This window comes from Marmota flaviventris, chromosome 3, assembly GCF_047511675.1.
Source record: "Marmota flaviventris isolate mMarFla1 chromosome 3, mMarFla1.hap1, whole genome shotgun sequence".
Taxonomy (NCBI): Eukaryota; Metazoa; Chordata; class Mammalia; order Rodentia; family Sciuridae; genus Marmota; species Marmota flaviventris.
The window spans coordinates 10,177,764-10,205,032 of record NC_092500.1 but is presented as its reverse complement, the minus strand read 5'-3'; the positions used below and the strand labels follow the sequence as shown (position 1 = coordinate 10,205,032).

The window sequence follows — 27,269 nt, the reverse complement described above, 5'->3', positions numbered from 1 at the left end:
CTCCGAAGCCTGTGCACCTGCCCTCCCTCTGCCTGGGCAGCACCAGCACCTCCTTCAGGACTGCAGATGCCCTTCCTCCAGGGAGCCTGGCCTGCGGCTCTGGCAGCTGCTCCGCTTCTAGGACCACACAACAACCTGGCCCCACAGGGACGCCTGGTGCCCTAAACAGCCCGACCCCAGGTGTGGAAATGCTGTGCACCCTGGGCCTCCGACACAGTGGTGTGCAGACCGCTCTTGGCAGGATGTCACCCCTAGAGCTTTGAGAAAATGCAGACTCCGGGGTCTCCCTCTCCCCAGAGATTCAGGTCCACAGGTCTGAGATGGAGCCAGGAAAATACATTTAGGACGGTTCCTGAAAGGGTCTGATGCCAAGACCCGGGCACCAGTGGCCCTGCCTTCTGAAGTGACTGGCAAAACAGTTACCCTTCAGAGCGACAGTGCAAACCTCTGACACGTGCCACTCACCGCTCACAGAGCAGCATTTCCCTTTTATCTTCTTCTTTGTAGCTGCTCTCTGGGGAGGACTATCGCTCCACGGGAACCTGAGGCTCAAGGGTGACCTTGTCCACTATCCCGACCTGAAACCAGACCCCTGGGGAGGGTGGGCGATGGTCTGCATGCAGGTCTCCAGATTTGGAAACTGTTTCTCAAAATCCAAAATTCAGGACCTTTCCTTAGTCTGGTGATTCCAGCTTCATAGAGAAAATCTGGGACACTGCCAGGGTCTCTGTCCAGTTGGGAAGACAAGAAGCATTTACTTTGCTGATGAAGCAAGGTACTTGAAAGCTCTTACCCCTCAGATAAATTGTGGTCCCAATCAGGCCTCCTCAATTGGCCAGAACGTGTTCCTGTGCTGGGTGGGCTGACCCAGGAAAGCCAGTCACCAAAAATAAATAAATAAATAAAGTGGGTCATGGTATTAATTACAAAGAAATCTGGTTTCCTTTTTCTTGTTTGTCTGTTGATGGATTCCTAGCATCTATGGAAGACAGGAATCCCGGGATGGTAAAGTCAGTAGAGAAGGAAGCCCAGGAAGGAGAAAGTTGGGAGAAGTATTTTACAATTTCTCAGGATATGAATCCTAAGCCTGAATTTTAATTATTCTCATTTTTTCAACACTGAGGGATTGAAGCCAGGGCCTCACATGTTCTCTATTACTGAGCCACATCCTCAGCCCGCTAAGCCCCAGTTTTAAAGGGGAAAAAATCCTCCCCCCACAAAATACAGCATGTAATAAGTCAATCCCCTCAGAAGAGGTTCAGGGAAACCATCAAAGGATTTCACAAGACAAAGTTGCCAAAAGAATGATCCAAATAATAACTGCTTCAGGAGCTTCAGGGAAAGGAACCAGATTTGAGGCTGCTGAGAGAGAGGGATGGCAGCTGAGCCTGGGGGACGGTGCGAGACAAGGCAGAAATGGGGGCGGGGAGGGAACAGAATAGGTTGGGGGTTTGGAGGTTCTGGAAACATCTGTGTCATATGAATTGTTTACAAAGCACTTCAAACCTGTTTCTCCTTTTAATCTTGACTTTCACAAATATCTGTGGGAGGGACTATTTTCCCATTCAAGGCTCAAAGTTAGCTGTGACTTGCCCACAATCTGCTACAAAATGGCAGGGCCCGGGCTTGAGCTGGGGCTGAGTGGGTGGAAGAGCCACAATCCACATTAAAGCACCTGGGCTTGGAGGCAGCCATTCTTCAAGACTGAAACTGTGGCCTGAAAACAGGTGATCCCAGCTCTGCCCAGAGCATGTGAAAAAGGCGGAGCTGCTTCTGAGCCTCAGTCTCCCTGCTTGCTCTCCTCTCAGGGTGGTGGTGAACTTTAAAATTCTGTGAAAGTGATCTCAACTCCAGAGCAGTGGGCACAGGGAGAGCTGTTGCCACGGCAGCCCTCTGCATACCTGCCCAAACTCAGGTCAGCTCCCTACGGAAGGGGTGGGAGGGCTTCCATCAGACCTGGGATATGTAGATAATCATCCCTCTGCATCCTCTTCCCTCATGGACCCTGGGGCAGCTGGGGAAGGACCCTGGATAAGTCGGTTCCCATGCAGCCTGAATGTGGTGACCAAGAGAGCGGTGGTCCTGTGACAGCCAACCTCCTCCAGGGAACCCGTTTTACATAATATCAAGTGGGAAGATAAGATGCGGATTCCTCCACTGGGAAACATTGATGGCGTTTGTTGAGTCTCAGAGACGTGGAGGCTAAGGTCACCTCAGTGTACTCAGGACTTAGGGAAGGAGTGGGGTATGAGGAATCTTTCAACAAATACCACGGAAAGCATCTACTCAATGCCATTAGTTTGTATATGGGGAAACTGAGGCTCATAAAGAAAAAGTGACAAGTCCAATCAGTCCTTATCAGAAGTGAATACACCTCTCCTGGATCCAGATTTAGTGTGAGTGTTCAAAGGGCACTGGACACCTGGGCACACTGCACACGCTTGTAATCCAGCTACTCATGAGGCTGAGGCAGGAGGATGGCAAGTTTGAGGCCAGCGTGGGCAACTTAGTCTCAAAAATAAAAAGAGCTGGGGATGTGCGCAGCGGTAAAGGAGGAAGGGAAGGGCGGGGGAAACCGAGGCGCCAACGGCGGCAGGGGTGCTCGCGGCCAGGATCTAGATCTTCCTCCAACTCCTTGTGGCTCTGGACAAAATGACTTCCTTTCTCTGGTACTTCGTTTCCTTGTCTGCCAAGCTGGCTCGGGCTGGGACCTCCAGGGGCCCTTCCGTCTCTGGTACCGTCACTCTAGTCGACAAGTCATGGGCTTTTCCTAGGACGACACGGTGACGACGTGAAAGGCAAGGTCTCCGAGTGTGTGGTCCACTGAACTCGGCCGGAAGTAACTCCGGACCAGGGATGCTTCCGTTGCCATGGCAACCGCCAGGGCCGGCGTGGTCCCCAGCGTGCCGCGGAGGAAGCCGGGAGGACCTGCCCTCCGGTGATGGCGGCGTCCGCGCGAGGGACGGGGCCCGGCGCTGTCGGCCGGTGAAGGCGTCTCCGTTGTTTCCGCTTTTCCATACAAAGGCGAGCTCCCTCCAGCGCTTTTCTCTGCCCCGGTCCTGAGAGCCGGGGAGCGGGAAGCGAAGGGCGGACGGCAGCCACCGGGGCACGTACCCGGGGGAAGGCGGGACTTCCGCGTCTCGCCGGAAGTGACGCGACAGTTGCGGCCGCCGCCAGGTGGAACTGCAGGTGGGTTCAGGTGCCAGCCCGGCCCCGGCCCTGCTGTGGAACCGAGTCTCCCGTGAGTGACAGAGGCAGCTCCCAAGGGCCTGGAGACCCGTGGGGCTGGCTCTGGGATCCGAGCCCGCCGCCCTGGCCTGGAGTCCCTCCCTGTACCTAGTAAGAGCCGCCGCCCACCCCGCACGCCGCGCCCCCTGCCCGAGGCCGGGGAGGCCCTGGGTCCTTGATGGGGTGTGGGGGCCTGGGGCCGGCCTTCGGGCACTCCGGTCCCCTGAGCCCTGTGCTCCTTTCTTTCCCTGACCCAGTTCCCCATTCCCCTGCCGAGCCGGGCCGTTGGCCAGCCCACCCCGACTCTCGGAACCATGTTTGCAGACTTGGATTATGACATCGAGGAGGATAAACTGTGAGTACTTTGTTCCCCACAAGACCTAGGAGTTCCGGGGCTCAGGTGACCCCCATTTCCTTGAACTTCCCAGCTCCACAAACCCGTTCTTCTCAATGGGGGAGTCGGGTGTACCGTAGCAGAAACAGGCCCTACCCTTCAGGAGCTCATCTTCCGCAGGGGGTTGTGGACAGGTTAGTAGATGACTACTGTGCAGGCCACAGGACACCTACAGCATCGGTCAGTGCTAAGGAAAGCAGAGCAGGTGGAGCAGTGCCTCTGCCTGCTGGGTGGTCAGGGAAGGCTTCACAGAGGTGGCCAGGCAGCCAGGTTTTGCTGCAGTATAGATAATTAGTAAGACAGAGTTGCAAAATTAGAGTTATCTGCTCATTAGAATGTAGTCTCAGACAAGGACTGGGTCTAACGCCTTTCTGTGTTCTCAGCACTTAGTAGGTTTGGGTTAACTAATAGCTTGTTAACAATTGTCTTTTGAATGAATAAGTTAATACACTTATGTTTTTTGCCATAGAATGTAAATAGCTGCTAATTTATAGTGAAACTGAGGGGTAATTGAGTAGAGGAATTGAGAGATGGCAGGAGAATAGTTGAATAACAGGGAAAGACTCTCTAGAGGTGGTTATAATGTTCCACATGTTTCTCCGAAGGTGACAGAGCCTGGCTAAATCTTTTGAAAGTTTGAAGTCAGGGAAGAGCAGGAAGGTGGTGACTTTCTATCAGTTGTGACCCAGGAGTGGGGACAGCCCTGCTGGGTTGGCCCTGGTGCCTTCCATGCCCGTTCTGTGGGAACCGGATAAGGGAGACTCTTCCCGTTTTATGGATGAGGAAATTGAGATGCAGAGAGGGTGATTTACCAAGTCCCATGGCAGAGCAGTGGCAGGGCTGGGGTTTCTTTTCACCTCTGCACAACTCCAGGAGCAGCATATGTTCTAGCACAAATTGCTGTTTCTGGCCAAATAAGGAAGAGGAGAGGCTGCGCAGCCTTTGGTGCCTTGTGGGCCGTTGGAGGGCCCTCCCCCTCCAGCTCCGTCCTCCAGGAGGCTCAGCCTCATTTGCTTCTCTTTCTAGTGGAATCCCTACTGTGCCTGGGAAGGTGACCCTGCAGAAGGATGCTCAGAACCTGATCGGGATCAGCATTGGAGGAGGGGCCCAGTACTGTCCCTGCCTGTACATTGTCCAGGTATCCGGCACTTTGGAGGTGGCGGTAGGGTCCGGATGGAGGGAGTCATCTCCCTACTGGGTATGGCAGGGGCAGGTTCACCGTTCTGCTCTGAAGGACCTGGTTCCTTCTCATTTTTGAGATCTGACCTCAGCAAGGCCTTCGGACCAGCTGCTGCCCATGTTTTTCTCTGTCATTTGAACCCCTTCTTTGCCCGTGGCACTTGTCGCCATCTATAATCATTCCCTTGCTACCTGTTCTACAGCTGGCTGCCCTGCCAGGCTTTTGGCATTATGAGGGCAGGGTTGCAGTCTGCTTTTTCACCATTGTTGATGCCAGGTACAGTGCCTGGCATGCAGTGGACATTCAGTGAAAATGTCTTTGATGAATCAGCAGAGCTGTCAGCCTTGGGTGCTAGCCCAAGTGAAGTGGGAAGGCTATGAAATAGCTTCCCTGATTACTAGCAAGTTCTTTAACCTCTCTGGGCCTGTTTCCTCTCCCAGAAAGTGAGGATTTGAAATACATAGGCATAAACATCTTTGGATTCTTCTAAAAATTGAACAGAATGACAATACACTGGTGCTGAAGAAGCCCTCCCTGAGCAGCAGCTGGCAACTCCTGGCCACATCACATTTCCTTAGCTGCTCTGCCTGTGATAATGGACAACTTTGTGGTCCCTGCTGAGGGAGCTGCCCTGATGTTTTTCTATCAGTTGTGACATAGGAGTGGGGACAATCCTGCTGGGAGGTCTCCTTACCATGTGGCAGTTAGTCAGTGACTTTTCTATTGCCTTGGAAGGTCTGGATTGTAGCTGTTTCAGCCCTCCTGGCCAAGTAGCCATTGGGGGACGTGGGCACCATGGCTTTTGGGAGGATCCTCTGGTCATGTCTCTGCCCAGGGTGTGAACTTGGCCTCCTCTGACCCAGGAGGCTCTAGAGAGGCCTCTTCCAGGCCTGGTCTTCTTGCCATGTGCCTGTTCAGCCTCTCTGGTACCTCCCTCTCCCCGTCTGTTGGAGACTTGGTGGGCGGGTTTGTGTAATATGAACTGGGATTATAAACTATTAGAATGTCTCCTCTAAAATTCAATTTTGTTTTTATCAAAGTACCATCTGACTTGCCTCTGACGCGTCAAGAGCACAGAAAGGCCTGTGTGTGGCTGCGGCTCCCTGCCCCCCACCCCCTCGCTGTTTCTTCACACAGGGCCGCACTTGTCTCAGGGCGCTTGTCCCGTTGCTTTTCGTCTATCACCTGTGAAGGTCGGTGGCCTGCGCTGGTGCACTCTGCTCCCTCCCGCTCCATTCTCCCCTCATGGCCATCTTGGCATTTTGGGCTAAGACACTAAGTTCGACAGGTGTTTTGCTCAGCAGATCTTTTCTGAATGCCTGGCAGCTCTGTTGCAGTGACAGGGGTTGAAGAGATGGAGAAGACAAGCCCCTTGCTTCCTGAGCTTTCATCCTGTGGCTCTGTGTTGAACTTTTTAAGAAACCTGTTTCTCTTCTTAGCTCAGCCTCTCTTTCCTTTTCTTCACGATAGTCTCCTGGTTTTCTCGGTACGCCTTCCACTCAGACCTTCCCCATCCTCCTACCGTCTGTTCTCTGCCCCCATCTCCCCACCGCGCCCTGGGCCCTCTCCCTCCCTGTCCTCTTTTGGAATCCTCTTCTCCAGGGTCCCTGTCTGGGTGGAGACTGGCCTATAGCTTTCTGAGAGAGGTTGTGTGGAAGATCAGCTTTGAGATCTTTGTCTTTGAATGCCCTCACATCTTTTTTTGACATTGTCACTTCCATATTCTTTTCAGTTGACATTTGGCTTATCAGACTCAAGAATAAATGTCAGAATGCTAAGTGAAGTTAGCCAATCCCAAATGGCCAAATGCCAAATGTCTTCTCTGATAGAAGGAGGCTGACTCATAGTGGGGTAGGGAGAGGGAGCATGGGAGGAATAGATGAACTCTAGATAGGGCAGAGGGGTGGGAGGGGAAGGGGGGGGGCGTGGGGTCAGAAATGATGGTGGAATGTGAGGGACATTATTATCCAAAGTACATGTATGAAGACATGAATTGGTGTGAATATACTTTGTATACAACCAGAGATATGAAAAATTGTGCTCTATATGTGTAATAAGAATTAATTCTGCTGTCATAGATAAATAAAAAATAAAATAAATTTATTTTAAAAAGAATAAATGTCAGGGGCTGGGGTTGTGGCTCAGTGGCAGAGTACTTGCCTTGCACACACACATGAGGCACTCGTTTCTATCCTTAGCACCACATAAAATTAATAAACAAAGTTATTGTATAACGTGTAACTAAAAAAAATTTTTAAAAAAAGAATAAATGTCAGGCCAGAAGCCTGTTTGACTAGAAGTCTGATGGCGTGGCCTCCTCCCTGTGGCCTCCGAGCTATCGCCCTTCTCTTTGGAGACCCTTTATTTCTAATGTGCCTGTTATTGCTCTGTCAAGGGTTTTGGGAACTCCTCACCCCTGGGGTCCTGAGGTGTCACGGGGACCACTGCTGGCATGGGCCTTCTTTGTTGTCTGGGCTGGCTCCCCAGGGGACGGCTTCCTCAGAGCACTGCTCTCTTGTACATGAGAGTTTTTGTGTTACTAATAGAGGACATCCTGCCCTCCATGGTCTTTGCTCTCTCTTCCATTTTGCAGTTTTTTAATTGTAGTAAATGTACATAACATAATACATAAACTTTACCATCGTAAGCTTTTTTCTTTTTTTTTGGGGGGGGGGTACCAGGGATTTAACCCAGGGTTGCTTAACCACATCCCCAGCCCTTTTTATTTTTTATCCTTGAGACAGGGTCTCGATAAGTTGCTGAGGGCCTCACTGAGTTGCTGAGGCTGGCCTTGAACTTGTGATCCTCCTGCCTTAGCCTCCCGAGCTGCTGGGAGTACAGGCATGTGCCACCATGTTTGACTATCTTAACCATTTTTTTAAAATATTTTTTTAGATGTTGATGGATCTTTATTTTATTCATTTATTTTTATGTGGTGCTGAGAATCGAACCCAGTGCCTCGCACATGCAAGCGCTCTGCCACTGAGCCACCACCCCAGCCCCATCCTAACCATTTTTAACTACACAGTTCACCGGTATTAAATATCTTCATAGTGTGGTGCAGCCATTGGCACTGTCCAGAGCCCTTCATCTCATGACATTGAAACTCCACACCCATTAAACATGAGCTCCCCAACCCGCCCCCTCAGTCCCCAGCAGCCCCATTCCACTTTCTGCCTCTGGTTCTGACTGCTCCAGGCCCTCGTGCAAGTGAAATCGTGGGTGGTGTTTTTTTGTTCCTGGAATGTTTTACTGTAATGTCCTCTAGGTTCCTCCGTGGCATGGTATGTGTCAGGAGGTCCTTCCCCTCAAAGGCTGAGGAATGTTCCACTACACGCTGCTTGGCCGGTCCTCCCCTGGTGGACGTCTGGGCTGCTTCCACCTCGTGGCTGTTGTGAGCCGGGCTGCTCTGAGCCAGCTTGCACAGAGCTCTCCTCAAGACCCTGCTCTCAGTTCTTCTCGTGTCCACCTGGGAGCGGAATTGCTGGGCTGAGGGCCGTTCTGTTTTTAGTTTTCTGAGGATGCGCTGTGCTTCCCTCCACAGGCCTGTGTGGCTATTCGTTCCCACCAACAGCGCGCAAGGTCGTTTCTCGCATCCTCGCAGCGTGTGTTATTTTCTCTGTGGTCTGCACCAGCCTCCTGATGGGTGTGAGGTGGTGATTCCTGGTGGCCTTGCTTCTCATTTCTCCAGTGATTAGTGAGATTGAGCATCCGCTGTATTTACAGGCCACTTATGTCTCTTTGGAGAATCTCTGTTCAGTCCTTTGCCCATGTTTGAGTTGGGTTGTTGGCTTTGTTGTTAGTTCTCTGTATATTTGTATATTAATATCTTATCAAATGCCATTTTCTCCCATTCTGTGGATTGACTTTTACTCTGTTGATAGTGGTTTTTTTTTTTTTTTTTTATCCTACCAGGGATTGAACTCAGGGGCACTCAACTGCTAAGCCACATCCCCATCCCTATTTTGTATTTTATTTAGAGACAGGATCTCAGTGCCTTGCTTAGCGCCTTACTGTTGCTGAGGCTGGCTTTGAACCTGAGATCCTCCTGCCTCAGCCTCCCAAGCCACTGGGATTATAGGCGTGCACTACTGCACCTGGCTGATAGTGGATTTTGATTCACAGATTTTAAAAATCTTTTGGACTGGGGTCGTGGCTCAATAGTGGAGCACTTGCCTAGCACGGGTGAGGCACTGGGTTTGATCCTCAGCACCACATAAAAATAAATAAATAAAGTTAGTGTGTCCATCTACAACCAAAAAACTTTTTTCACAAAGTTCGTTTGTGTTCTTTCTTTGTTTCCCATGCCTTTGGTGTCATATTCAAGAAGTCATTGCCAAATCCCTGGGCCGAAGCTTCTGTTTTCCTCTCAGTTTTACAGTCTTAGTCTTACGTCTAGGTTGCTGATCCAGTTTGAGTTAGACTTGGTGTATCATTTTAGGCCACGGACAGGCTTCATTCTTTGCATGTGGATCCCCTTTCCCTCGGCACCCACTGTTGAAAGACTTTCCTTTCCCCATTGAATGTTCTTGGCTCCTGTCAAAAATCATTTGACCGTATACACAAGGGTGTATTTCTGAGCTCTCTGTTCTGTTCCTTTGGTCTGTCCATCTGCCTTTATGCCGGTACTGTTCTGTTTTAATTACTGTAGCTTTGTAGAAACTTGGGAAATCAAGAACTCTGGGTCTCCCGGCTTTGTTTTTCTTTTTCAAGATTGTTTTAGCCTTTGCAGTCCCTTGAGATTCCAGGTGGATTTTAGGGTGGATTTTTCTATTTCTGTTTAAAAAAAAAATAAAAATCTCTTTGGGATTTTGACAGTGTTCGCACCGACTCTGTGGATTGCTTAGGGTGGTGGTGTCATCTGAGGGATGCTCGGGCTGCCCAGCCGTGAACGTGGGATGCACTTCCGATTACTTGTCTTTATTACTTTGAGCAGTGTTTCATCGTACCTGTCGTACCTGTCTTTCACTGTTGTTTTCAGTGTGATTCTGGGATGCAGCAGAAATGTACATCTTAATTATCTTATTTTTCCTTGTAATATTATAAGTTGTGAAGCATTCTTTTTCTTTTTGTAGAAAATTTAGAAATTGCAGGTAGGGCAGAAGGAATACAATATCAGAACCACTGCTGATGATGCGGGCCTCTCTCCTGGTGGCTTCTTGGGTACAGTCTGCTGTACACCAGGTGGCCGACTCTCCCTGCTGTGTCACTTGTAGTTCTGATCTTCAGCAGCAGACACACAGCCTCACACAGCCAGTGGGCTTGGATCCTATTGAAGGGGTCACTTGGGATTAGGGGCTCACAGGCATTTGGGGCCCCTGTTCATGACAGACATGGACTGTTCTTTGGGGACCAAAGTGAGGTGTAGAATTGATAAGAGGCGCTTTGGGATGCTGAGTCAAGAGGTAACATTGGAGGAGCAAACCCTCACATGGATGTGTGACGGTTGGTGTATTTGCCATTAGAAAAGGAATGTCTCGTCGGTTCAGATTTATGTCCTGTTCTTCTTCAGGAACGTGGGGTCATCCCTCCCTTGCTTGCTCTACACAAGAAGCCACAGGGCAGAGCTGGAGACTGAACCAGGCGGTGTGGGTGGAGGGAATGACCGTCTCCCAGCTTCACCTCAGTCCGTTGTGTCGTGTCCCCCCCCCCCCCGCCCCCCACGTCATCTTCAGGTATTTGACAACACACCTGCGGCCCTCGATGGCACGGTGGCAGCTGGCGATGAGATCACCGGCGTCAATGGCAGGTCAATCAAGGGGAAAACCAAGGTGGAGGTGGCCAAGATGATTCAGGAGGTGAAGGTAAGGCCGCTGCGGTGGGGCCTGGAGCCGCCAGGTCTGCTCTGAGCCCTCCGTGCAGACTGCAGGGGGGCCGCTGCTCCCCTCCTGGTATCACAGTGTCAGGGGTACACCCGGGTCTCCCTCCGTTTCTCCCTCCTTTCTTCAGTAAATACTAATATTGTGCTTGTGCTGGGCCTGGTGAAAGAGCCCCAGGACACAAGGCATCTGTGGGGCGCCACTCTTGGGGGTTCTGACGCACTTGGGCAAACCATGGTGTCCCTGGTCAGGGCTGGAGCAGAAGCTGAAAGCCCAAGGGGACCCTCCCTGGATAGTAGATCCTACTAATGTTAGCGGGGCCATATTGGTCTCTACAGGGACCTCCTCCCTGCGCAGCAGGCAGCAGCCTGGCCACTTTGGAAGTGAGCCCAAGGCCCTTCTGCCACTTCCTAACATCTGGCTGCTGGTGGCTCTTGGGAAACTGGTACAGTGAAGGAAGCAGCGTGAGGCAGGGAGCAGGGTGATTGGCAGGCCCTGGGGGCAGGCACAGCCCACCGTGGAAGAGGCTGGCTCAGTGGTTTAGCTGCCGCCCTGCCCCAGGCCCAGCACTCCCACTCCACGCTGGGACCAGGGCTGCTCCCACCTCCCCACGTCCCTTTTCTGGCTCCACCCGGAAGCCCCTTCTGTGGCTTCTCCCCCAAGGCCCTGTGTGGCCAAGTCATCCCCATGTGCCTTCCTACCTCAGGGACAGGCTTCCAGTTCTGCGAGGCCGCCTTCTAGCACCCCTTCAGCCAAGGAAGAAGCCAGGGACTGGGCCTCAGGGCTCCAGCTGCTAAAGGCAGCAGCCAGATTCACTGAGCCCATAGCCACCACTGCACGGCTGTGTCACAGGCGTTACCTGGTGGCCACAGGTGACAGGCGGCCTTCCATGCATACCCGGTGTGGGAGGCATGTGCCCCTCCAGCAGCCCCTTCCTCCGGCTCCTTGCTACGGGCTCGTGGACCTGTCCCCGCAGGCCTGTCTCCCCAGCCCCTCGTGCTGCCGTGAGGACGGGGCTCCTGTTCCTACGCAGCCTTGGCCTGAACATGGTTCCCCCAACTCTCAAGTTTGAGTGCCAGGCAGGAGTCGCTGCCCCACACTTCACTGGTGTCCAGAGGAGGAAGTGACCTGCTAAACTGGCTCAACTGCGTGAACCGGTCCTGGGCCCGGCCTCCCCCCACGGCAGCCTCCTTTACCCCAGCTGCTCCGTGGGCTGGTTCTGCAGAGCGTCCCGCAGCCTCCTAAGCGGTTTCACCCGCTCCTGATTCCAGCTGTGCTGGCTCATTTCCATTCCCACTGGGGACGGAGTTTTAAATTCTGTTTTATATTCAGGTGGATTTAGTCCCAAGTCCAAGTGCCTTAGGATTATAACGACGAGTGGCCACTGTGGCCTGTGGTCAGGGAGGGCTTCGTGGAGGAGTCCAAGCTCTGCAGAGAAGCCCTCCCTTCTCAGCGCTGGAACACAACTCTTGTGACTCTCTGATTCTCTTTGACCTCCCCTGATGGATGGGGCCCCAGGGCTTGGCTGTCCCTGGCCCCTTCTGCTAGGTGTCCTAGCACTAGGCACAAATAAAGAAGGCTTCAGGGAGGGGCCTGGGACTCAAGAGCCTTGTCACATGCTGCCTGTGCTGCTTTTGCAGGGGGAGGTGACCATCCACTACAACAAGCTGCAGGCGGACCCCAAGCAGGGCATGTCCCTGGACATTGGTAAGCTGGCCAGAGCAGCGGCGCCATTGCCCACCAACCCCAGCCCTACACAGAGGAGCTCCCATCCTCCTTATGAAGTCATCAGTAGCTCTGTGGCTGTGGTCTCTGACAGTCTGAAAGGCCTGGCAGGACCTGGGGTACTCTCCCTGTGGCTGACCTGTCCCTGTGTCTCACTGCCCAGTTTTACCCTGTCCCCTAACTAGCCCCGCTGAGAGCTTGCTGTCTTAGGGTTGTCCTCTGTAGGCCGCTTGGATTTACTGCAGTCCAGAAAGGGAGGCAGCCAGCCTTGGCCAGTGCCTCGTGTCCACCTGCCCACCCCTCCTCCCTGACCCCCTCCCTGCCTTCTGCTTCCAGGAAGATGCAGGGTTAGAACAGACCTTAGCCACTGGGTAGAAGGTCATAGGCCAGCCCTTCTCCCACAGCATGCTCTGGGACAGGGTGCCTCCTGCCAGAGGGGCTGGGCTTTGGTTCTGTAGAAGCTTTAAGAATAAGAGGGGACAGGCGTCGTGGCACACGCTGGAATCCCAGTGCCTCAGAAGGCTGAAGCAGGAGGATATTGCAAGTTTGAGGCTAGCTTCAGCAACTTAGTAAAAAAGTGCTGGGGATGTGGCTAGTGGTAAAGTGCCCTGGGTTAGATTCCTGGCACAAAAGTAAAATAAAGGACCAGTGGGACAACAGCTTCAAAGTCTTCTCGGCACCCACAACATTGATGTAACCAGCACAGACACTGACCCTTCCCCTTTCCCTCGTAGAGGCCACTCTAAGTCCTGATGAAAAGCAAAGAGGGCGAGGGACGGGCTCCTGACTGGCCTGGTGGCTGTTGTTGAGCCTGGGCCATCTGGGCCCTCAGTGATGCCAGCAGCTGGCGTGAGGCGGACCCTGGGCCGCACACCCCACGTTTACCTCCCCCAGCCTGCCAGCCCCCCGAAGTGGGGGGTGAAGAGTGCAGGCCATCCCCCCTGGACACTGCTGCTTCCTAGACTCCCAGCCCGAGCCCCAGTCCAGCTCTCAGCCAGTTGTGAGGGGACCCAGGACAGGGATGGCCTGGGGCTCAGTAGCAACTCACTGGGTCCTTCCTCTCCTGGCCCCAGTGTTGAAGAAGGTCAAGCACCGGCTGGTGGAGAACATGAGTTCAGGGACGGCTGATGCCCTGGGCCTGAGCCGGGCCATCCTGTGCAATGGTGAGTCCCCTTGTCCCACCCAGCTCTGGCGCAAGGACTCTCACTCAGGCCCATGGGCTGGGGCACTATGGCTGCCTGCCAGGCTGGTATGGGTCCTGCTGGCCGGGCTCTGCCTCTGCCTGAGGGGCTGATAGTCACCATCTCTTTGTGTCCCTGGAGGCCTTTCTGGTTCCCAGAGAGCTCCCACAGCTGTCACCTGGGCCACCCTCACCACCAGGGCCCCTCAGATCACAGAGGAGGAGACAGACTCAGGTCAGGTGCCTCCTCCACCTCTCCAGGCTGGGGGCCAAGAGCCAGGGCCAGCCTGAGAGCCGGCTCCCCATCTGCATCCTGGTTCCCGCTGCCTCATCAGCCCCTCCCTTCCCCAGGAGGTGGCGCTGCTACCCTTGTCTCTGGTCCCTGTCCAGGCTGGCTGTGGAGGTGGCCACCCGGGCGGGGAGCAGCCACATGCCCGCGTGTACACACACGGGTACACGCACGCCTTCTGTCCTGGGGAGGCTAGAGAGACATAGGCCGCTCCCTCCATCGCCAGCCGGGCTCATAAATAGCACCGCTGTGCCATGGCCAGGGAGAGAGACCTGAGAACTGTAGGCTCAGCTGGGCACGCTGGGCTTTGTTGGCTGTGGCTGTGGCCGTGGGGGTGGGGCCTGAGCCTGTTCCAAATGGGGTACAAAAGTGGTGGCTGCTATTTTGGGCCTCTTGGTGCCTATAAATCCTGTTCCCGTAGCGACCATGCGTTGAGATGAAATTAGAACTGGTTGTTGTGTTTTTCCCCCGAAACCTTGCAATTTCCCTAGCCATAAATAGGGTTTCTAAAATCAAAGCTGTCATGATGTCCCATGACCCAGCTACAAACAACAGCGGGTGCCTACACGGCTCCTCTCCTGCCGGCCACGTGCTCAGGCCCAGGGAGCCAGGGCCTCCCAAAGACCTCTAGGGTACCCTTCCTCCCCAGCAGCCCACTCCCCAGCCACCTTCCCCCCTCCTCTTCCTGCTCTGAAGACCCTAACCCTGGTCAGTACAGGACACTAGGGAGCAAGAAGACCCCGATTTAGACCTTCTCAGCTGTGTGACTTGGGACAAATTGCTTTACCTCTCTGTCCCTTGGTTTTCTCAGTAGAATGGGGGAAGTAGTTCCTGTCCCAGCAGCTCAAACTAAGGAGGACTGAGACCTGCCCAGGGAGCCTCCAGTGGGCCTGGTGCCCAGTGGTCTGTGCTGTGGGTACAAATGCTGTTACAGGCCCAGCCTGCCCTGGGAGGTGGCTGCATAAAGAAGCCACCAGCACAGGCTTGTCCCTTACGTTGTTCCCCATGGAGAGGCGTGTGTGCCCTATGTCCTCACCAGGTGGAGACCTATCTGGGATTGCTGGGAGCCCTGGGGAGGGTGGCAGTTGTTGGCTGGAGGAGTTCTGGCTCCTCCTCAGGCTGGCCCTTGGCTGGCCTTGTGTGCTCCCTGTACTGCCCCCTCCCCAGGCTGGAATCCCGCCCATCCCTGGTCATCTGTGTCCTCCCATTGGGCGGCCCTTCTGTGAGGCTGTGGGCCCCCACTTCTCCCTGTGCCTCTGCTCTTGGAGCCTAGAGCAGGACTTGGATCATGTTCACCCTAGTCATTCCCTGGGCCTGACACGGTAGCAGCACATGGCTGGTGCTTGGCCGATGCCTGCCAAGCCAACAGCTGGGCCACCAAGTCCTACACCCAGTGCCAGCCCTTCCCAGACCCCGCTCCTCTGCCTCCTGTCTGACCTGCCAGCCACCTCGTGCTTTGCCATGGCAGCAACCGCTCCCAACCTGCCTGGGAAAGGGTTGAGATCTCCCTGCCTGTCCCCTGCCTGTCCCCTGCCTGGCTGGGCTGTGTCAGCAGGGCCAGAGGCCTGGCTGCTCACCAAGAGCCTGCCTCCTACAGCACGGGGAGCTGCTCACCGGCTTCATCTTGGGGGGCCCAATGTTTTTGCACTGAAGACCTTTGGAAGGACCTGTGCTCCTGGGTTGGCCCCAGTGGGTGGAGTGGGGACTCATCCCAGGAGCAAGTCCCCTGCTCGCCTCTCATTTGGGTGCCGAGGCCATTTACAGATCACTCTTGAACTGCCGACCCTGGGGTGCCTGGGCCCCCATCTTGTGTAGAAGCCAGTTTTTTGGGCCCGCCCCTCGTCCCCACTCCTGCCCTGGCCTCCTCAGGCCACGCTCCTCACCTCTGACCTGACTTCAGCTGTTCTCTGAACCCCACAGATGGGCTGGTGAAGAGGCTGGAGGAGCTGGAGCGGACGGCTGAGCTGTATAAAGGTGCGTGAGGCTTTGGATAGGAAGCGCCGGGCCCTGGCTCTGCCTAGGAACCTGTCCAGAGAGAGTGGCCTTGGAGGCAGGGAGGCCAACCTGAGAAATTCCAGGACCTCTAAACTTATGAGTCCCCAGAATCCCTGTGCTCCCAAAGGTGCAGCCTCTGAGAGGCCGTGTCGTCCTGCATCACACAAAGTCCCAGTCCCCTGAATGAGGGGCCTCTTGGTGGGGCTGTGGGAAGACCCAGTGGCTCCAGTACCAGTGAAGGCCTGAATGGGGTGGGGGTTGGGGCTGTGCCCTGGCCTGTGTGGCCTGTGACATGTGCCCCCATCCTCATGATTTGGGTCTCCTCCCCAGGGATGACGGAACACACGAAGAATCTCCTCCGGGCTTTTTATGAACTCTCACAGACCCACCGGGGTAATGGCCTCCCCAAGCCTGCTGCATGGCCCGGGCAAGTCCCTGCCTCTCTCTGGGCTCAGTGACCCTAACAGTGAGAAAGTGGCCAGCTTCCCTTCCTCCCGGGGCCTTGTACCCATGCTGGGGAGAAACAGCTCAGCCTCCAGCTGGGGTGGCAGCGAGGGCCAGTGGAAGCTCTGGGCCGCTGGCCTCCTGAGGGCCCACCCTACTCCTTACATTGCCACTTGAATGCATGCGTTCCCCTCGTTTGTGTCCCATTTCTTACAAGGCCGGGAGACTGTGCGGGACATCCACGGTGAGCCCCATTTGTAGGTGGGGAAGTGAAGCCCAGGCAGGAAATGGCCACTGGGTGGTCCTGACATCAGAACCCAGATTCCCAGACCAGTGCTGTGCCCTCAGCGCTACCACCTCAGGCTGGCTCAGCTCTCCTCTGGTCCCACCGTTGGGGCGCGCAGCCCGGCTCCCCAGTTTGTGTGCTCCCAGTTCTTCCAGAGCCGTTGCTCAGAGATGCAGATGCCCTCCCGGGGTGCAGACCCCACGTAGACTTGTCTTCCAGCATGCCAGCCCCCTGGTGACGCCCTGGCTTTCCATCAGGGGGTCAGGTGGGGGCAGCCTTCAAGCCATGCTTGTCATGCAGCCTTTGGGGATGTGTTCTCCGTGATCGGGGTGCGGGAGCCCCAGCCGGCAGCAAGCGAGGCTTTTGTGAAGTTTGCCGATGCCCACCGCAGCATGGAGAAGTTTGGCGTTCGGCTGCTGAAGACCATCAAGCCGGTACGTCCAGCATGTGAGGGCAGGGAGGGGACAGCGTGGCGTGCAGGGCTCTTCCACTGCAGCCAGGGGCTGGGGTGTGGGTCCTGCCTGGTCACCTACATGGCTGCCCTCAGCAGGCTGCCGCACTGCTCAGGCCTGTGGGGACCTGGAGGCTGGTCAGCCTTGTACCAGATCACAGCTCATCATGGCCTAGACTTGGTCCTAACCTTGAGATGGGAAAGGCCATTGGGCAGTGTCCGTGGGCTGTGACACCTGAATCAGGTGACACAGTGCCACTCTTTGTCAACCTGGCACCCCCTGTCGGGAAGACCCAAGCACGTCCCCCCCACCCCCAGATGCTGACAGACCTGAACACGTACCTCAACAAGGCCATCCCGGACACTCGCCTCACCATCAGGAAGTACCTGGACGTGAAGTTCGAGTACCTGGTGAGTAGCCTGCAGGTGAGCCCCGCTGGAGGCCTGCCCTGCCTTGTGTCATCCAGCTACGTACAGCCCCGTCACATCTGACTGGGACATGGAAATTCCAGAATCTCTGGAGATCCCGGAGCAGCGTAGGCCTGCTGGCCATGCAGAGGCACCTCGTTGGGCCTGGGGCTGGTACTGGAGCTCTGGTCGCGTCACTCTGACCCTGGGGGACTTTTTAATTTTTTTTAAATCACATTTTAATAGTGAATGAGTGTTTCAGTCAGCTTTTTTGCCACTGCGACTAAAAGACCCAGCCAGAACAATTTTAGAGGAGGAAAGGTTTATTTTAGGGCTCACGGTTTCAGAGATCTTGGACCGTAGACAGCAGGCGCCATTCCTTGGGGCTTACCGTGAGGCAGGACCCTGGTGGAAGAGCTTGGTTGAGGGGGGTGATCAGGAAGCAGAGGGAGGCTCCACTAGCCAGATCCAAAGTGTCTGCCCCAAAGCCGCGCCCCCAGCGTCCCCTCCTCCAGCCACACCTACCTGCTCTCCTTCTCCTCTCAGTTAATCCCATCAGGGGACGAATTCACTGGGTTAAGGTCTCTCAACCCGGTGTCTTGCATTGTCTCACACATGAGCTTTTAGGGGGCTTTTCACATCCAAACCATAATGTCTAGGTCTAGGTAGTTTCAATTGGTGCCAGGGAATGTTGGTTTTAGGTAATAATTCTGTGGTCAAGAGTTGGGAAGCCAAGCTCCGTTGTGGGACTTCCCAGAGCCAGGCTGGGCCTGTGTGCCATCTCTGGAGGGAACCATTTTTCCCAGGGTATTTTTTCCCCTTCATTCCTGGGGCTGTTACCTAGGGCCTTGCAGGTGCCCAGCAGGTGCTGTACCACTGAACCATGCTTCCAGCCCCCAGCGCATCCCTTGGGACCTGAATTGGGTCAACTCTGAGCCACCCAAGCCCTCAGGCCTGCCCTCCCTTCCAAAGAGAGCCCTTGCCCAGCCGCTCTTAGCCTCCCCAGGCCTCCTACACACCTGCCACCAGCCTCTCCCATATGGGTCGCAGCTGATCCCAGCGGGGGTCTGCAGGAGCCAGGAGGCCTGGCAGTTCTTTGGCTGGGCCAGCCTCCTGGGTCACCTGGGGGCATGGTGTGACATGGGCGGAGCTGGGAATGTTGGGGCGGATGTCCAGGAGGCTGCAGCCTCTTGACTGCTTGGCCTCACCTGTCCCACACAGTCGTACTGCCTGAAGGTGAAGGAGATGGACGACGAGGAATACAGCTGCATCGTGAGTATCGAGGGGTGAGGGGGCCCAGCCCTTGTATTGGAAAGGCTTGGGGCGCACGTACCTTCTCCTACCTGCCTCAGAGTCCCCAGAATGTCCTGGATCTGCCAGGGGCATCAGGTGGGTCAGTCCATCCCAGGAAAGTCCTGGGGGCCTGGTCGGACTCTTGTTCCTGGAGCATGGGGCCATCCACACCCAGTCCCTCTGGGCCTTGGAGTGCCGGCCAGCTTGCCATGGGGCCACTCCTCAGTCCCACTCCTCGCCCACAACCTCCAAGCTGGTGAGGCCCCTGCAGGGAGGCTGTCCAGCCTCACTCCTGAGTGGCACTTTAATTTACTCAATTCAATATCTTTGCTGTTGGGGTCAATCTTAGGACCCGTCTTCATTCGTTTAATGTGACGGGTTTGGGTCTTTTCTGGATTTTTCTCCCTCCAAAGCTATTGCCATGGGCTCCTAATGAGTGCTGGCATCTCAAACAAGGGACTGTGGTGGCTCTGAAAAATGCCTTGTGTTGTGGGGCTGAGCTGGGGGGTCAGCCCTGCAGCCCTCCCGCCCCACCCCACCCCCGACCCAGCAGGCCCCACTGCACCCAGGATCCCTAACGTGCTCCCCGCCCCAGGCCCTAGGGGAGCCCCTGTACCGAGTGAGCACAGGCAACTACGAGTATCGCCTGATCCTGCGCTGCCGCCAGGAGGCCCGCGCCCGCTTCTCCCAGATGCGCAAGGACGTGCTGGAGAAGATGGAGCTGCTGGATCAGAAGCACGGTGAGGGCACAGGCGCACAGAGGCGCGCGGCCGTGGTGGGCTGTTCTCTGACAGCCTTGGTACAGGGTGGCGGCCTGCTTCTCCCCATTGTAGAGATGGGAAATCCGAGGCCCAGAGAAGTCAAGTGCCTAAGTGAGCCCCAGGGCCAGGCCCTGGCAGCTGCCCGTCCACCTTCCCCGAGCCTGGTCTGGGTGGGCCCCTGGAGGGGGCCCCATGCCCTGCAGCCTCTGCTCTCTCAACTGGGGGCCAAGACACCGGGTCCTCTGGGAGGCCGCCGCACGGGCTGCCCGGTGCTCACCTCTGCCCCTTCCCAGGGCCTGAGGGGCCAGCTGAGTGCCCAGGGGAAGGAGGTGGCGGGGCAGGCTCACGGGTCTCCACGAGGCACACAGCCACCGGGCCTGTCCCCTGCCCTCCTGCCCCAGTCCAGGACATCGTGTTCCAGCTACAGCGCTTCGTGTCCACCATGTCCAAGTACTACAACGACTGCTACTCCGTGCTGCGGGACGCAGACGTCTTCCCCATCGAGGTGGACCTGGCACACACCACACTGGCCTATGGCCTCAGCCAGGGCGAGTTCACTGACGGGGAGGAGGAGGAGGAGGAGGAAGAGGACACTGCAGCCCGGGAGCCGTCCAGGGATCTCCGCGGGGCTGCTGGACCCCTGGACAAGGGCGGAAGCTGGTGTGACTCCTGAGCACCCAGGGTGCAGATCAGGGGGGAAGGGCAGTGGGCAGACAGCAGCAGGAGCGGGGCTGGGCAGTGGTGCACGTGGTGGCGCATAAAGCCTGCTGGCTCGGGCGCCTGCCTCCCTGCTCCTCTGTCCTCGCACAGCAAACCTGGCTCCTGCCCAGGAAAGGTGCCAGGCTGAGGCCCAGCCCTGGACACCGGCCCACCCTCCCTCACCTCCCCAGCCCAGGAGAGCGAGGCCTCTGGACCTTACTTAGGAAGGAGAGGGCAGAAGGACGAGGGGCTGCAGGTGGCATCCAACCCAGGACCTGCTGCGCCTGCTGGGAGCAGGCGAGTCCTGCACACCCTCCGCTGGTCCCACCAACCCCACCCCTTCCGCTGGCCCCTCCACCCCCCACACCTCGGCGGCCTTTATTTATTTGTCCCCAGCTCAGCCATTTCTGGAGCAGGGCTGGGCCTGGGCCTGTATCAATAAACAAACCAGATGGAGCCGGCTCTTTGCATGGCCACAGGCCCTCCTCACGCCTCGCTGCCTCCTGCCTGCCTCCCGGTCACAGGGTCACTGCTGATCCCATATTCCTTGCAGCACCCTGCAGGAGGAGTCACACTGTTGTCCCCACTGCTGTCCAGGGGACAGAGTGGCACCTGAGCACCATCTGGCAGGTCCCAGGCTGTCACCTTTTCCCTTCCTCTGGAGTCCTTTACATCCTCCCTCGTCTTCGACCCCCGGGTGCTTCTGGACATGAAGTAAACCCCTATTTGGGGGAGGGGAGGGCAGGACAGATGTTGGTCAGGCCCGAGGCCCCCCGTGGTGGAGATGGGGTTAGCATCAGGTGCACCTGTTCCCTGTGGCCATGGGGGTGTTGGGAAAATGACACCCTCTGCTCTGGGTCTCCATAAAGTGACAGGACAGGTGGCCCACAAGTCCTGCTTTGCCTGGCCAGGTCCAACCCACGTTGTGGCCCTTTCACACTGAAGTGCCCCATTAGGGCAGTGAGTATGGTCGTCCCGAGGACAGGAGGGAGGGCGAGAGGCAGCAGGGCAAGTTCATGATGGGGAGGACGAGGAGGAGGAAGACACTGCAGCCTGGGGGCCGCCCAGGAATATCCGCGGGGCTGCCGGACCCCTGGACGAGGGCGGAAGCTGGTGTGACTCCTGAGCACCTGAGCTCTCCTCAGCCCTGAGCTCGGTCCTGGCACAAACCCAGTGGCATTCTCGGCAGGTGTAGGGCACAGAGCGAGAGGGGCTGGCACCAGGAATCCCTGGGGTCCCTGCCGAGCTGACAGGCCACTCCACCTCTGAAGAGGCAGCCAAGGGCACTGACCCTGCCCCACAGACTTGGCTTCTGCCACCCTGGGCCTCAGTTCCCCAGACTGCAAAGTGTGGGCAGCAGTGGTGGACACTGATGGCCCCGGCCTCAGCGGGTGGCTGGGGATCACAGGAGTTGACATTTGGAAAGGTGCTTGACCCCAGGTCAGCCCTCGGGGGCATTAAGTGCAGTGTTGCTCTGGTGGCCTGGGGGGACGACTGGTATAAAGGATGGGTCAGCCAGGCACCTGTAGGAAGGTCCACCCAGACAGTGGGAAAGGGCCACCATGGCTGGGCTGTGCTGGCAGGACAAGGTCCCTGCACATGGGACAAATGCAGGAGGGAAGACGCACTGAGACTCCTGAGGAAGCAGATAGATGCCAAGGACAGTGATGACCAGGTTGTCCACAGGCCACAGGTGTCCTCAGGAGCACCGTCCAGCGCAATAGCCCCAGGGACAGGTGAGTTCTCAAGAGGAAGGGTGCCTTCAGGACAGGGAGGGGACGTGCACCCCTTGGAGAGGACAGTAGGGCCCCATGCTCTCCTGTTTGTCCTCAGCTCTGTGAGGAGGTGGCCCAGGCCACAGCACAGCTTCCAGTGCCCACGCTGACCCTGGGACCTTCTTTCTCTCAGGCTACTCTGACCCCCATCTGTGAGCAACACCCACCCTCAAGCCTAAGGTGCTACCAACACCCGGCCACCTGGACGGGGAGAGGCAGGTAGACGGCAGCCCACGGGCTTCAGTGCACAGCTCGGCCACAGCCCGGGTCTCAGCCTGGGACGTCTCCCTGGCCCTCCATCTGTCTTTGGCACTGCCCAACTCCAGCAGCCAGGGGCCCTGGGGAGACCCCTCAGCACCCCCACCCTTCCCCCAACTTGGTGGTGACCAGACCCCGGATGGAGGTGCAGGCACAGAACTCGTGCTTCAGCTGAGCTTTATCAATTTGAGTTCCTGTCAGTCCACACGGCTTCACTGGCGAGGGGACAGAGGCCGGCAGCGGGAAGGACATTCCTGGGATACCCAAGGGATCAACTGCAGCCCAAACTTGCCCCCTGGAGGGACCACCCTGACCAGGCCCTCTGAGAGGGCAAGCCTGGGGTCGCGCCCAGTGCTACACAGACTCCCGGCTCCGCCCTGGGTCTGCCTCCCGCTCCTGTCCCACAGACCCAGCCCGGGGGCTGGGCACCTCCAGGCTCTCGAGGCTGCGGGGCTCCTGGGTGCCGGGAGGCAGGGGCTCAGGTTCCCCCTCCGCCTCAGCGTCCTCAGTGTCACTGGCCCCAGTGGTGGGGCCAGGTGGGGTGTCCCGAGAGCGGCGCAGGCAGCAGTAGGTGGCGACAGCCATGAAGACCCCCGCCAGGGCCACCTCTGAGCCAGCCAGGTAGAAGATGATCTCGTAGTTCTTGAGTGCGTCCACCAGGCGGCCTGGGGGTGGGGACAGGAGGTCAGGGCCTGGGCGGGTCGCCCTCAGTGAAAGGCAGCGCTGCTGATGTGGTAGGGCTCATTGGTGACTGTCACATGCCCCTGTCTTTATCCTATTCTACAGACATCAAGCCCCACACAGGTTCTGCCCCTTGAGACTTTAGAAATGTCACTCCCTCTCCCTGGGCCTCTTAAGCACTGTGGGACTCGGGGTGAGGCAGCTCTTTATAGAGTATAGAAGGTACTGCATGTGTCCAGGTATAAGTGTCCTGTGACTTGCCCAGGTGGCAGTGGGGAGGGGCCCTGGTTCAACCCTTTCTCCTGGGACTCCAGCTCTTGCTCTCTCTGCATACGGCCCTGGTCTTCAGGGACATGGTTCATCCTCCTCCAGCCTCCTGCCCTCCCTGGGCCTCGAGCACCCGACTGAGCAGGTTTCAGCCTCTGCCCTGGTGCGTGTGTGCGCGTGTGCTTGCGCGCATGCTCATGTGTGCATGTGTGCACACTGGGGATTGAATCAGGCAGGACCTCACAGATGCTGGCACCTGAAATTTTTTCTGACTGCAAGTATTTATCCCCTAAATTGTGGTTCCTCTGGGGGCCCCACCCTCTCTCTGGAGCATTCCTGTAGCTGACCAATCAAGTCTGTGACCTTCAGGAAGTTCCCTGGTATCCCCCAGGCCAGCTTCCCCACCTATATTCCTCTGAGCAGCCTTCCTCCAAACATCCTGGTCCCTGCCCAGCCAGCCAGTCCACCCCTCCCAAACTCAGCCCTGTAGAGATGCATTCTCTGGTCATTAGAACCACTCCAGGGACAAGAAATGGCAGGTGGGCTCCTAAGCCTCTGGGGGCTGGATTTAGGATGCCCATGAGTGCCACTGGGTCCGGCAGGTTAATAAAGCTTGATGAGGGCAATGCTAGTCCCATCCTGGAGGGAAGATGGGCAGCTCCCCCCAACTCAGCTGCAGCCGGGGCCCCAGCACAAGTGGCCTCCTCCATCCCTGTCACTACCCCATCCTGCTGTTCTGGCAACCCAGGAAGACACGTGACCCTGACTCCCGTCTCTCCAGTCTTAGTCCTGCCTCACTCCTAAGGTTCAAGGCAAACCCTGCACCTGTTCATGCTGTGCCCACCCCAGGGAGCTCTACAGGACACCACCCCTGGCCATCATCATGGTGACTGCCCAAGGCAGGTGATAGACGGAGAGCGCCCTGCAAGCAGCCTGCACAGTGAAAGGCGCAGGTGCCTCTCCTCCTGCCGGCTGCCCTCTAAGAACCCTCACACTGTCCCTGAGACTGGTTCCCAAAGACATCATAGCTGTCCCCCTTACAGGCCCAGGAACTAAGCCATCCAGACACTGTTTTCAAGGGGTGGACAGTGAGCATGGGCAGGTTATGGCTCTAACTCTGGGACTGCAACTTGTCCTGGCCCGCAGTGCCTCACTGCCTCCGTTTTCCCATCTGCAAAATGAGAATAAGCACCCACGCTTCCTGGGCCTTTGCACCCCTGCTTGCCGTGGCTGGGGGCCTTATCAGGTTGGCTTCTTCCTGGCTCCTCCCTGGCTTTTCCTTCTCCACTCACAGGTGGTTCCTGCTTGGGGGAGGGGTTGGCCACAAGGGGAGTCCACCCACCAGCTGCCTCTGTCATTGGTCCCTTCCCCTCATCCCCAAAGTTCCATTTGGGACAGGGAGAGAGCTTCCCAGGGACTAAGTGGCACTAAGCCTTGCCATCCATCCCCTCCTCCTGCGGGGGGCACCTGCAGAAGGCGGTCCGATGAGCACAGCCACGGCCTCCACGAGCAGCACCAGGCCCAGCGCGCTGGGGAAGCGGGGCGCACCCACAGCTGCCATAAGCACCTCGAACTGCAGCGCACCCACCATGCCATAGGAGAGGCCGAAGGCAATGCAGAAGGCGACAAGGGTGCCGTAGGAGCGCGCGCGCGCACTGCTCAGATCGGTAATCCCGTTGGCCAGCAGAGCCAGGCTGAAGAGGTAGGGGACGTGTGGTCTCAGGCGCGCCAGACCCGCGAGGGCTCCGCACGCTGGCCGCGCCACGATGTCCACAAAGCCCACAATGGACAGCAGGAAGGCGGCCTCGGTGTCAGGCACACCCGCGTCCTTAGCGTAGTTCACCAGCAGAATGGCAGGCACGAAGAGCCCGAGCGCCATCAGGAACTTGGTGACCACGTACACGATGAAGGCACGATCGGTGCAGACGGCCACGTCCAGCAGGCGCCGGCGGGCCCGGCCGCCAGGGGGCGCCTCGCGCAACCGCAGCCTCGTGCCCTCGGCATCCGCCTCCGCCTCTCCAGGGGCGTCCCCCGCGCAGTCCTCCTCGCGGTCTGCACGTGGCCGGGGCCGGGGCCCGGGCCCGGGCGGGGGCCGCATGACAGCTCCGCAGGCGCAGCAGTGCAGCAGGAGGCCGCCGAACAGCAGGAAGCCGCCGCGCCAGCCGAAGAGCTCGAGCAGCAGCTGGCCGAGCGGCGACAATGCAGACAGGAACACGGGGCTGCCCGCCGCCGCCAGCCCGTTGGCCAGAGGCCGCCGCCGCTCAAAGTACAGCCCCAGCATGATGAGCGACGGCTGGAAGTTGAGGGCCAGGCCCAGGCCTGCGGGCGAGGCGGCGCTGGGCGCGGCTCCCCAGGGCACCCCGCCCGGCCCGGCCGGAGCGAGAGGTCGGGCCGACGGGAAGGGCAAACCCCTGGGGAACTGAGCCAGGGCACTTTGTGGGGGAAATTAAGGAAGGACAGGAGGGACTGTCTGACAGGAAGGACTCCCGACCCGCACCCCCACCGGGCGGGGGAGAAAGAAGAGCAGTGCCCCTCACCTGTGAGCACCCCGGCCGTCAGGTACAGCTCCAGCAGGCGCGTGGCGAAGGAAGCCAAGATCATGCCCGCTGAGGCCAGAAGCCCACCCGCCAGCATCACCGGGCGACAGCCAAAGCGAGTCACAAGAATGCTGGACACGGGGCCTGTGGGCAGGGCAGGTTCACCAGCGAGGCCAGGTGGCCCATCCCCCCGCCCCAGGGGACATCAGCCAGGCTACGAAACTCCCAGCCTGGAAGGGATAAAGTCGCACACATCCAGAGACTCAGAGAGGGCGGTGTCTGGCCAGGTCACACAGGCTGGCGAGGACAGGCGGAGGGGGCGGTGGGGAAAGGCTCTGTCCTGAACCAGAGCTCCCATCCCTCATGGCTCTTGAGAACCCAGAACCCAAGGCAGAAAGGGAGGCTTCTCTGGCTTTTCATCTTCACAACTCCAAGTCCCCACCGACAGCCTGGAATCCCACCGGCTGCCTTCCTCCCCAGTCGCCCCCTCATCCCCTCCCCCATACACAGGTGGTTGGGGCAACAGGGACAGGATGCTTCCTGCCACCTCAGTTTCCATAGTAAAACCGGTGGGTGGGCTGGGGCGGCATAGAGGGCTCGCCTAGCCGGGGAGGAACAGTGGGTGCATGTCCGTTGGCAGGAATGGAGCCCCTGTTCCACCCTGCAGCTGACCGAGCTGGCCAGGTCAGCCAGGCCTGCTGTCCCTTTCCTGTCCCCTTCCCTCCCTCTGGTGCAGGGTTTCCGCAGGAAGGAGGGGGTTAGGGATGTTTCAGGGGTCTGGTGTCTGCTGGTTCCCGACCCAACCCTCCAGTCCTGGGCCCCTGGGGAGCGGAGGCCCTGGGAGGGGCGCTGACCGGTTCCGTAGAGCATGGCCAGCATGATGGAGGACACCCAGGCCGTGTCGCTGTAGCCAGCGCCAAAGTCGCGCATGAGCGCGCGGAAGAAGACGCTCACGGCCTTGGGAAAGCCATAGGCAAAGCCCGTGACCACGAAGCAGGCGACCAGCACCACCCAGCCCCAGCCGCCGTCTGGGGGGCCCACACCTGGCCTGGGTCCGCCAGCGCCCATCACCACCGCTGCTGCTGGGAAAAGACAGAGCAAGTGAGGCTGTAGCGCACAGCAGGGGGATGGAGGGCTCAAAGAGGAGACCGAGGCGGAGGGGACCCCGGAGAGCCCCGCAGCAGGAGGGACGGCGTGGGGGGAAGCGCCCTGCCCCTCCTGCAAGGGGAGCGAGGTTACTGGTTACCTGAGGCTTGGCTTCAGGAAGGCTCCCGGGAGAGCACCTCTCCCCTCAGGACCTGGTGACGCAGGAGAAGGAGGTGAGAGGCTGGCAGCCAGCAGGTGCCCAGGGGGAGCTTGGGACTGCCAGTGTCCCCAGTGAGTACATGTGGCAGTCTCTGGACACAAGGAGCACTCAGTGGGACGGGTGTCAGCAGTAGAGAGGGCCTGAGCAGGTCGACCTTTCTCTGTGGCTTATGGGATGTTAATTTGTCTCCATGATCAGGAATGACTGTCGTCACCAGAACATTACAGGGAAACGTGTGACCACAGACCTCAGCCTTGTCTCAGAAGCGGGTGCTGAGGTCCAGCCCAGGCCCT

At 57.6% G+C, this 27,269-nt stretch overlaps 2 protein-coding genes across 9 annotated transcripts; one reads left to right on the top strand and one right to left on the bottom strand.

Moving 5' to 3' along the window:
• Positions 1-3,087: 3,087 nt before the first annotated feature.
• On the top strand, positions 3,088-20,608 carry Pick1 (protein interacting with PRKCA 1). Of its 8 annotated transcripts, none has more exons than XM_027933371.2 (13): positions 3,088-3,189; positions 3,486-3,583; positions 4,649-4,760; positions 10,478-10,606; positions 12,262-12,328; positions 13,420-13,509; positions 15,736-15,789; positions 16,141-16,203; positions 16,798-16,974; positions 17,310-17,402; positions 18,621-18,671; positions 19,288-19,432; positions 19,860-20,608. In XM_027933371.2, the coding sequence occupies exons 2-13, from the start codon at positions 3,543-3,545 to the stop codon at positions 20,212-20,214; spliced, it is 1,377 nt and encodes a 458-aa protein (XP_027789172.2). In that variant the 5' UTR covers positions 3,088-3,189; positions 3,486-3,542; the 3' UTR covers positions 20,215-20,608. The 8 variants fall into 8 exon arrangements, with proteins under 8 accessions (XP_027789172.2, XP_071465589.1, XP_027789114.2 ...); XM_027933313.2 differs by having other exon boundaries at positions 3,139-3,339; XM_071609490.1 differs by having other exon boundaries at positions 3,139-3,339; positions 16,841-16,974; positions 19,860-20,106.
• A 1,931-nt stretch (positions 20,609-22,539) lies between these two features.
• Slc16a8 (solute carrier family 16 member 8) lies at positions 22,540-26,738 on the bottom strand. Its single transcript, XM_027930168.2, has 4 exons — positions 26,525-26,738; positions 25,671-25,814; positions 24,601-25,452; positions 22,540-22,850 (listed from the first exon to the last, which is right to left on the bottom strand). Exons 1-4 carry the CDS (start codon positions 26,736-26,738, stop codon positions 22,540-22,542), a joined length of 1,521 nt encoding a protein of 506 aa, XP_027785969.1.
• Between the last annotated feature and the right edge of the window lie 531 nt (positions 26,739-27,269).